The sequence below is a fragment of the Aspergillus japonicus genome (assembly GCF_003184785.1).
Source record: "Aspergillus japonicus CBS 114.51 unplaced genomic scaffold BO86scaffold_3, whole genome shotgun sequence".
NCBI lineage: Eukaryota > Fungi > Ascomycota > Eurotiomycetes > Eurotiales > Aspergillaceae > Aspergillus > Aspergillus japonicus.
In genome coordinates this window covers 1,141,631-1,151,385 of record NW_020291640.1, presented here as the reverse complement: position 1 = coordinate 1,151,385, position 9,755 = coordinate 1,141,631, and the positions used below count along the sequence as shown (strand labels likewise).

Sequence of the window (9,755 nt, the reverse complement as noted above, 5' to 3'; positions counted from 1 at the left end):
TCTCAACGGGGCACGCCCGGCAGCCCAGCAGCCCAGTGTCCCAATCGAGAATGTGACTGTCCCTGATGCCGACTTCGCATGTTCGTGAGATGGCACCCATATCAAAGGTTCACCGGCAACTTCCACAGGGCGTGCATCAGCCCTGCAGCGAGATGGAGGATAGTCATTCAGCCACCGCCGAGTAGGTCAACAACTATGTAAGTACTACGTAGGTCCCTGCATCAGCCTCCTACGATCTTAGCTTCGCTGGGCGTAATTCCTCCAATCGGCCCCAACTGTTGCGTATGCTTAGCACCCGAGAATGCCCAGGAAGCCATCGTTGATCCCTCGTTTTTGTAAGTGCTAAAATCATCATCTAGCCTCTGACCAAAGAAAGCAGGATTTCCTCCATATCCCCCGTCAGGTACAGAGCAAGTAGGAATAAGCCTTTCCTTGGAGTGCTCTTTCCATTGATCAATTATGGGGTTCTCAAACATACTGTAGCAATATATGCCGCAGTCCAAAGCATCAAAGCGGTTACCCGAGGCCTGAACTACATCGTAGACCTTTGACAGGAAAAGTCCTCCATTTAAGCCCACAATACATAGGATTAGATGTGAAGTTCCTTTCAAGTACGTCCAATCACTCCAGGGCACCCCCAAAACAGTGTGTTGAAACACCTACCTTTCTCAGCACCTGTCGTGCCTGGATGCATATACAGATCTATTGTAGACTGAGGCACCAACGGACGGGTAAGGACGAGATAATACTCCGTAGACTTCATGGTCATGGGATATGGATGCCTTTCTCGTACTTCTACTCGTGAGACTTGCCTTATGGAGTACTGGGTTTCAAGTGAACAATTATAATTTTGTATGATTGACCAAGGAGTATTCGCACCCTGAAATAGATACACATGCTCAGAACATGAACGAACACCAGACGCCACCCTCCCATTGCAAGCGACTAACACAAATCGCACCTTTCCGAAAAGCTATCTAGTCCGTTGCATCATGTTTCTCATCAACTAGTCGCCCTTATATGGCGCTCAGGGCAGAGCTCCGGCGACGCGTCGGATACTGCGCCGCGGCCCATCGCCCAGGACATTGACCGTGCCCTCCGTCTCCAAGGCACGGACAGCATCGTTGAATTGGGCGTTATCCACGCCGGCACTGCTCTGCTCGTTCAGAACACGGTAGACGTCGGCCCAGCGGGCGCCGCCGGTGGGTCCGGCCAGCTCATCGACCACGGCGAGCACGCCACGCTTGATCGCCTCGCGGTTGCGTCTCTCGCTGGCGCTGGTGCCTTCGGTCAGCAGACCCATGTCAATGAGACCGGTGCGGGCGTCCGTCGCGGCTTGCTTGATGGCCGACCGGATCAAACGCACAGCTTCCTCCACATCGTCCGCCGTTACTTCAGTCGCCAAGCGCATACGTGCGTGAGCCTCGGAGAGACGAATCATCGATTCAAGTTGACGGGTGGTGGCTGTGATACGGCGGTCTGCCGACCGAATGTCGTCGCCCAATTTGCGCATGTTGACATATGCGTCGGAGAGCGCTTTGCCTGCAGCTGGGGTGAGCACGGGGTGCACCCGAGTCTTGGCGTAGGTGATGTAGGCCGTGAGGAATTCAACCGGCTGGCAGTTGCATGGTTAGAAATATTCCAGAGAAGAAGTGGGCTCCAACTTACCAAGATTTCTTCGTTGCTTGCATTCTCCGGCTTATCTTCCAGGTACATGTTCACCAAGTGTTTGGCCAGCCGGCGATCTTCTTGCTCATCGGTCCGATCCAGAACAAGATACACCAGGTCAAATCGAGAAAGGAGAGTAGGGGGCAAATCGATGTTCTGGGGAACGGGGAGATTGGGATTATAGCGACTGCCAATTGGGTTGGCCGAAGCCAGAATACTGGTACGGGCATTGAGGGTGGTAATGATACCAGCCTTGGCAACTGAGACGGTTTGCTGCTCCATCACTTCGTGCAGAACTGACCGCGTCGATTCGTTCATCTTATCAAACTCGTCGATGCAGCAAATACCGCCGTCAGAGAGAACCAAAGCACCAGACTCAAGGACCATCTGGCGAGTCTCAGGATCACGAGTCACATAAGCTGTAAGACCGACAGCCGAGGAACCTTTGCCGCTGGTATAGACACCGCGCGGGGCGATCTTGTGGACATAACGAAGAAGCTGTGATTTGGAGGTAGAGGGATCACCGCAGAGCAAGACATTGATGTCGCCACGGTAGCGAGGGTTACCTCCCTTTTCGAAAGTCTTGTTAGTGCCTCCAAACATCTGGAGCAGGATCCCCTTCTTAACATCATCCATCTCGTAGACACTTGGTGCCAGGGAGCGTGAGAGCAGCTCGTAGATGTCGGGCCGGGTGGCAGTTCGCTTGATCTTCTCCTCCTCTTCAGCTGTGATCTTGCGCACCTGCTCAGAGTCACCAGCAGCCTGCTCCGAAAGCTCTTGTTCGACAGTGGAAGCATCAATACCCAGCTTCTTGCGATCAATTTTTTGCACGTGCAAGACGTCCACATAGGTCTTGAAAAGAGTCTTCTGGGTCCGCTGGCGAGGGTTTACGCGTACAGGATTGCATCGGAAGATACCAGTAACCTCAACACGGTCACCAGCTTTGCAGACATCGACCAGCTCGTCGTACACGCACAGGGAAACAGAGTGGGGTGTTTGTCCATCAGGGATACTGTCGGGAGTTTCTTGGAGTTTGATCACCTGCTTGTCGGCAAAGGCACAGCGGTTGTGGATAAGCTGCATGGAATTCTTGGCCTTGCAAATAGGGCGGGGACATTCGGCAGGCTCTGCAATCCTGCCACGGTCGATATCGACCTGAACACTATGGTTGCAAATCTGACAGCGGAAGAAAGCTATGCAGAATATATTAGGTTTGGTACGACCGACGGGGAGGAAGCAGCTTACCCTCTTTCATGTCAGGGATGATAGGAGTGGTTCTGATGACCAGACCCTTGATGCTGATCAACTTATCCATGTCTGCGTCATGTCAGTATAGGGGAACACGGTTACGAAAAAACGAATAGCACATACCAGCAGGGTCAAGATCTCTCATGTTCACTGCAGAGTCAAGGCCAAAAGGCATGACCTTGTACGAGTTCGATTCGACTTCCTGGACAAGGTCTTGGATTTCGGCCTGTGGGGCCCGGCCAGCATCGCTCATGAGCGCATCAGAGCTTGGAACTGCAGGTGCGGAGCTCAAATCCTTTGACTGATTCTGACGGTGCCGGCTGTTACTCCGTTGGCGCTGCATCTCCTTACCTGCCAGCTCAACCATGACATCCTTGACAGTTTGATCCATCAGAGGAATGATTTCCTGCGGATAGGCGTGCAATTGGTGCCAGAGCTTCAGTGTTGAGGGGTATGCTTTGAGATTCTTCACGTCCAGGTTGAGATTGGTGACGCCGAGTTGACGCATTGTGTTCAGCATGGCAATGTATTCCCTCTCTTCAGCAGCCTTGCCCATCGCCCGAGTTTCGTTTTCGGATGCACCTTCCGCCCAGAGACGGTATTTCGTAGCGAAGTTGTAAATGAAGTTTTTGAAGGCGGACATCGAATCTTGGATGGAGATGTTGGTTCCCCAAATCACACGCGTGGAGCTGCCACCAAGAGCCTCCGCTTCGGAGGTGTCTGGGTGAATGTTGGAGAAGGTCGCATCAGAGCGCGGCTCGGCATCGGCGGTGGGCACACCATTGGCGTCGACAAAGATTCTGCGGCGGCGACTTGGGGTCGATCCAAAGCCGCCCGAATGAAGGTCATTGCGACGAGAAACTCCACGATTGCCGTCTGTGACTGATCTAGACGATACGAAAAGACCGCTGCTACTGCTGGGGATATCCGACCGCTCTGCCCGACGACCGAGAGAACGGGTCGGGCTGGAGCTAGAGACGTAACGGATGGGAGATGAATCTGTTCTGATTGTCAGCAGACCGCAGGACGCCTAGGATGAATTGTGACAAGTAGTACCTCTGATGGTAGCAGCGTTTCCTCGAGGCGTGGTTTCAACATCCTCAAATGTCGAAGATGCCCGGACAGGTGAGCTAGGCTCTTCCATACCGAGATCGGGCGTCTCTGCGCTGCTGTTTGCCTTCATCGGAGATGATTGAAAGAACATTGGCGACGACGATGGAACGGGGCCTTCACCCCGTACCCGCCGCGAGGCACGGGGAGTGGTCTGCGACTGATCATCTCTGGGAGGAGGGCTGCTGGTCTGAAGTTGTTGTTGTGATCTGGTAGAGCGGGTTGAGCGGGCAGGAGAGGAGATTGTCGAATCTCTGGCCGAGCGACCTCTGCGACGATTAGGCGCTGGAGAAGACATGATAATGTCTGGTCCTGTGAAGTGGGATTTTTATCAATGAAAACACTGACAGTCGGGAGGGGAAGTGTGGACAAAATGGAGACAAGTGCAAAACGGGATAGTGGAGGAGGGAGGATGTTGGTTGCTACGGCAGAGTCAGTAACAATTTCCAGGTGGGCCTTTGCGGAACTTGGAAGGAGAAAATGATTTCGCTTTTGGCCTGCGCTTCTTTTCCGCCTCGGGGGCGGAGGCGGACGCGCTTCGACGCGACCACCGCGTAAAGAGGTTTCTTCTTTGGGCCTGCGCGCCGCAAGAGTCCGGGTGAGCCACAGGACCTTAGTCATGGGTGGCTGGTGACTGATGAATTAGGGCTGAGGTGCACCGCCACACTGGTCCCATGCCCCTTGCTGTTTTCAGTAAGGTCAGGGATCTCCGGGTCGCCCTGGCGGGATAAAGACACTTCCCTTTGAGGTAAACATCGACACACATGTTGAATGAACAATGAGCCTACATTGAATGTATTGACTGTGCACAAAGCCTGTTGACATTGCTTGACTGCTATTTCTGTCTACTACTGCTTTGTGTCAATTACGCGCCTGCAACACTGTTCATCAAATATGGTTCAATGCAAGCAACACACTGGTAAGCACTCTCTCTATAAGCGAACAATGACGTGGTGGAGCACCAGCCAGGCGCCAGCCAGTTTCAGCAGGCGCTTGATGTCATTTCAAGGTGCGATCTTCTGTGGCCCGCAATCTCTCCCCCCCTCTCCCCTTCCAGTTCCCACCAATCCAGCGGCATTTCCCCTTCCCTTTACCCAGTGGCGCATCTTCCCTGTTCGCTTGGGGCCCTGGATCAACACCTGAATGGACAATGGGGTGGTGGTGGGTGCCACTGTTGTCATGCCTGCATCTGCAACACGTTTTTCTTTCTTATTAAGTTATTATTGATTCTTTTTTCACCCTTAATGCTACCCTTGTATTACCTACCCTTTTATTAGATCCCACCCCCCCCGGGATCTCGAAAACCGCTGGTACCACCACACACTAACTAGTCTAGGGTCAGGGTGACCACAGGTTAACCGAAGGCTTTCTTTCACCTCCTTCACTCTCATTGACTCGCGGTTCTCTAGATCGCCGCTCCTGCGCTGATTGGTTGTCGACTACCGCCGTGTAATGGCATCTTAATTTCGCTGCGGTGACGTTGAACTCTTCCTGCTTGACAATCAACCACTTTAGCTGCATGATGTGCACCTGTTGCATGTCAACTTCACCTGATTATTTACAACTTTTATCTTCTCATCCTCGTCCTGCTTGTGACAACTTTCAAATCTACCAACATCAACTGACCTCTGTGGAAGCGATCGTCGCTTGCTTCAATCATGGGTGATTTGGGGTCGGCGCTGGAGCATGCGGGCGGCACAGGCAAGAACAAGGAAGGCATCTCTATCGGGACTTTTCTTGCCTCCCTGGCCACTGCCCTCGTCGTCTTCGCAGTTGAATTTCTCCTCTTCATGCTTCTCAAAGGGAAGCTGACCCGCATCTAGTATGTATACTCAAATCCCGGTACCAGAGAGCCGACGGACTAACATTCGATCTCTCCTAGCCAGCCGAGAACATACTTGGTACCGGACAGAGAACGTACTCAACCTTCTCCACCAGGGCTTTTCCAATGGATTGGTCCTGTCTTTCGTACCTCAAGTTCGGAGTTCATACAGAAGTGCGGCCTGGATGCCTACTTCTTCCTACGATACCTGCGCATGCTACTCAAGATCTTTCTGCCCTTGGGCTGCCTTTTACTACCCGTCCTGATACCGCTGAACAAAGTCGGCGGTAAAGATACGAATCTCAAGAATGGAACCGACGAAGGTGGCGGTCGGTGGAATGTCACTGGACTTGATCAATTAGCTTGGGGTAATGTCACCCCAGAGCATACTTCGCGATACTGGGCACATTTAGTCATGGCGGTCATTGTCATTTTCTACGTCTGCGCAGTCTTCTTCGACGAACTGAGGCACTACATCCGTCTCCGACAGGCGTACCTGACCTCACCCCAGCATCGACTTCGTGCTTCTGCCACCACTGTTCTGGTGACTGCCATTCCAGAAGGCTGGCTCTCGGTGAAAGCGCTAGAAAGACTATACGACGTCTTCCCCGGAGGTATTCGGAATATTTGGATCAATCGTAATTTTGATGATTTGCACGAGAAGGTGAAAGAGCGAGACAAGCTGGCCTTAAAGCTCGAGGGTGCGGAAACTGAGTTGATCATGAACTGCAAGAAGGCCCAGCTCAAACAAGCTAAGGCTGCGGCGAAGAAGGCCGGACTAAACCCGAATTCAGTGGAGACTCAAGAAAGAAAGGCAGCCGAGAGGAAGGCATCGCAGTTAGCCATGGACGCTGGTATTAGCTCCGGAAACCCGCATCAAGCCCAGACGCTAGATCAAGTCCTGCATCGCAATACAGGAGATAGTCTGCATGCGGAGCCCAAGAAGAAGAAGCTGCTCTTCAACCCCTTGGATCCCGCGCTGGAAGCAGCAGGTGCTGTTGGACAAGGCGTGGAAAAGCTGGGAAAGTCTGTTTTGGGAGGATTCCGGAAATGGGAGCATGGTATCGACGATAAGCTGACCCGAACTGGAGGCTTCGTGCCTGAGAGCAGCGGTGCTGCTTACAATGGCCACGTTGCTCCGCCTGCCAGCCATGCCAGTCGTGAGGACCCCTTATCTTGGTCAGGAGGTATTCATGACGAACCAGAACAACTCCAGGAGAACGAGGCAGATGTGGCGGAGATAAGGCCTGAACTCTCTAGGCCCGAAGCCTCTCGGTCCGAATCATCGAGGCCCGGAACCTCTTCTCATCCCAAGCGGCCAGTCTGGAAAAGTCGCGGCTCCGGCAACTCCAAATTCAGCAAGAGAAGCAACACTTCTGAGCCCGATGAACTTCCGTTGACAGCCCCCGAGTCGCCCGTTGAGCGGGCGTCGAGCTCTGAGTCCGACAGAAGCCAGTCATTGAAGGAGAAACATACGGAAGACTCAAAACCAAATGGAAAAGAGGGAGATGAACTGGAGGGACATGAATATCCACTGGCCTACAATGAGGCCTTCGATATTGAAGATTTTGGAGAGCCAGTTTGGAAAAAGTACATTCAGCAAAAGAAGCGCCCCACTATGCGGCTCCCAATCTTCAGCTGGATGCCATCTTTGTGGCTTATAGGCAAAAAGGTCGACACTATTGACTACTGCCGCAAAGAGCTGGCTCGGCTGAACTTGGAAATTGAGATTGACCAGCAGCATCCCGAGCGATTCCCTCTCATGAATTCCGCGTTCATCCAGTTCAATCATCAGGTGGCGGCTCATATGGCATGTCAGGCAGTCAGCCACCATGTTCCCAAGCAAATGGCGCCTCGCATTGTTGAGATTTCGCCGGACGACGTCATCTGGGATAACATGTCAATGAAATGGTGGGAACGGTATCTGAGGACATTTGGAATCATCGCTCTGGTTTGCGCCATGGTTATAGGATGGGCAATTCCAGTTGCCTTCACTGGTCTCCTCTCGCAGCTGACATACCTCGAAGAAGCTTTCACCTGGCTGTCCTGGATTTCTAAATTACCAGCTTGGGTCATCTCGGCAGTACAGGGTGTCTTACCCGCACTTTTTCTTGCAATACTCATGGCAATCTTGCCTCTTATCCTGCGCTTCCTCAGTCGGACCCAAGGCCTTCACACTGGTATGGCGGTGGAATTAACGGTCCAGGCCTATTACTTTGCGTTCTTATTTGTGCAACTGTTCCTGGTTGTCACCATTTCATCGAGTTTCTCGACCATCATCAGTAACGTGACCGATGTCACTAGCTGGCCAGAACTCCTAGCACAGAACATTCCCTCGTCCAGTAACTACTTCTTCTCATACATGATTCTACAGGCCATGTCTGTGAGCGCGGGAGCATTGGTCCAGATTGTCAATCTGATAAGCTGGTTCATTCTCGCACCGATTTTCGATAAGACAGCCAGGAAGAAGTGGGCGCGTACAACCAACCTGAATCAGATGCAATGGGGCACTTTCTTCCCCGTTTACACCACCCTTGCTTCAATCGGTATGTTTGTCTCAGCTTATGCTAGAGCTAGCCACTTACTAACAGATTCTCTCGCAGGTTTGATTTACTGTGTCGTTGCGCCCCTCATTCTGGTCTTCAATGTGATCACATTCGGTCTTTTCTGGTTCGTCTACAGATACAATACTCTTTACGTAACCAAGTTCCGCTTCGACACGGGAGGCCTGCTCTTCCCGCGGGCAGTTAGCCAGTTGTTCACTGGTCTGTACATTATGGAGCTTGCTCTTATTGGCTTGTTCTTCTTGGTTCGCGACGAGAATGGGGATGTCGCATGCGAAGGTCAAGCGATCGTCATGATTGTGGTTTTGATCCTCACCGCAGGGTTCCAGCTTCTCCTAAGTGATGCTTTCGGCCCTTTGATCCGTTATCTGCCTATAACTTTGGAAGATGACGCCGTGCGTCGTGATGAAGAATTCGCTCGGGCTCAAAGGGCACGATTGGGTTTACACGAGGACGAAGATTACGATCATCTGCCAGATGCCGTCGATCATCCGTTAGGCGATCAAGAAGAGGCGCAACGACAACTGGAAGCGAGTTCTCAGAACATCGAGCTGAAGAATCTCGACTCGTCCCCGGAGAGAAGCCACAGCCACCACGGTCTGCACATCCAGAAACCCAAGCTTGGACCTCACCGGGGGTCGTGGGCTGATCGCTCTCCGGACCGCCGATCCAAATTCTATGGAGTCAACTCGGAGATGGCGGTTCCTAGCATTGAGCGACTGCGGGAGAAGATCGCCCTTGACGCCGAAAACCAAGCTCCCCCCGCGCGCAACATGGGCCCCGCTTTGTTCTCCGGCATTCACGACGAGTTGGAGGATCTCACACCGGAGGAGCGTGACCAGCTCACTCAGCGAGCCTTCCAGCACGAGGCTTTACGCGCGAAGCGACCCGTGATCTGGATTCCTCGAGACGACCTGGGCGTTAGTGACGACGAGATTTATCGGACCCAGCGATTCAGCAAACATATCTGGATCAGTAACGAGTACCAAGCACTCGATGGAAAGAGCCACACAATCTTCAGCCGCAGTCCGCCCGACTTCTCTGAAGTTGACCTCATTCAGCTGTAGATCATGACCGTCAGGAACGGTTGATATCATGACGTGATGATTTTTGCTTCTGTGCTCTTCTTCAGCGTTCTGTCTTTTTACCTTTTAGTTTTTCTTCTTTTTCTTTTTCGTTTTCTCATTTGGAGCTATGTGCATCACTGGGAGTCTTGGCAGCATTTTCCCGCAGCGAGCTCGAAGCAAGTGCACCATACAGGAGCCTGCTCATCTTGTATATAGTTAGATCCCTGCTTGTACGACTTTTTAATCTGAGCTTGAAATACACCGCTTCTCTCTGCA

General features: G+C 52.4%; 2 protein-coding genes across 2 annotated transcripts; one reads left to right on the top strand and one right to left on the bottom strand.

Annotated features, from left to right (window-relative positions):
• Positions 1-875: 875 nt before the first annotated feature.
• Positions 876-4,538, bottom strand: BO86DRAFT_329844 (MCM DNA helicase complex subunit MCM4). Its single transcript, XM_025668694.1, has 5 exons — positions 3,973-4,538; positions 3,040-3,915; positions 2,914-2,985; positions 1,669-2,861; positions 876-1,615 (listed from the first exon to the last, which is right to left on the bottom strand). The coding sequence occupies exons 1-5, from the start codon at positions 4,322-4,324 to the stop codon at positions 1,028-1,030; spliced, it is 3,081 nt and encodes a 1,026-aa protein (XP_025532600.1). The 5' UTR covers positions 4,325-4,538; the 3' UTR covers positions 876-1,027.
• Positions 4,539-5,331: 793 nt separating this feature from the next.
• BO86DRAFT_406336 (putative DUF221 domain protein) lies at positions 5,332-9,741 on the top strand. The gene is made up of 3 exons (XM_025674168.1): positions 5,332-5,848; positions 5,909-8,394; positions 8,452-9,741. The coding sequence occupies exons 1-3, from the start codon at positions 5,685-5,687 to the stop codon at positions 9,477-9,479; spliced, it is 3,678 nt and encodes a 1,225-aa protein (XP_025532599.1). The 5' UTR covers positions 5,332-5,684; the 3' UTR covers positions 9,480-9,741.
• The last annotated feature ends 14 nt before the right edge of the window (positions 9,742-9,755 follow it).

What these genes read in the sequence shown, in the direction of transcription:
- BO86DRAFT_329844 (XM_025668694.1), bottom strand. Translation starts at nt 4,324, where the DNA reads ATGTCTTCTCCAGCGCCTAATCGTCGCAGAGGTCGCTCGGCCAGAGAT. An exon ending in GAGAGATCTTGACCCTGCTG is followed by an intron (nt 2,986 to 3,039) that starts GTATGTGCTATT and finishes GACATGACGCAG; the next exon opens with ACATGGATAAGTTGATCAGC. An exon ending in CAAGCAACGAAGAAATCTTG is followed by an intron (nt 1,616 to 1,668) that starts GTAAGTTGGAGC and finishes TGCAACTGCCAG; the next exon opens with CCGGTTGAATTCCTCACGGC.
- BO86DRAFT_406336 (XM_025674168.1), top strand. Translation starts at nt 5,685, where the DNA reads ATGGGTGATTTGGGGTCGGCGCTGGAGCATGCGGGCGGCACAGGCAAG. An exon ending in GGGAAGCTGACCCGCATCTA is followed by an intron (nt 5,849 to 5,908) that starts GTATGTATACTC and finishes GATCTCTCCTAG; the next exon opens with CCAGCCGAGAACATACTTGG. An exon ending in CACCACCCTTGCTTCAATCG is followed by an intron (nt 8,395 to 8,451) that starts GTATGTTTGTCT and finishes ATTCTCTCGCAG; the next exon opens with GTTTGATTTACTGTGTCGTT.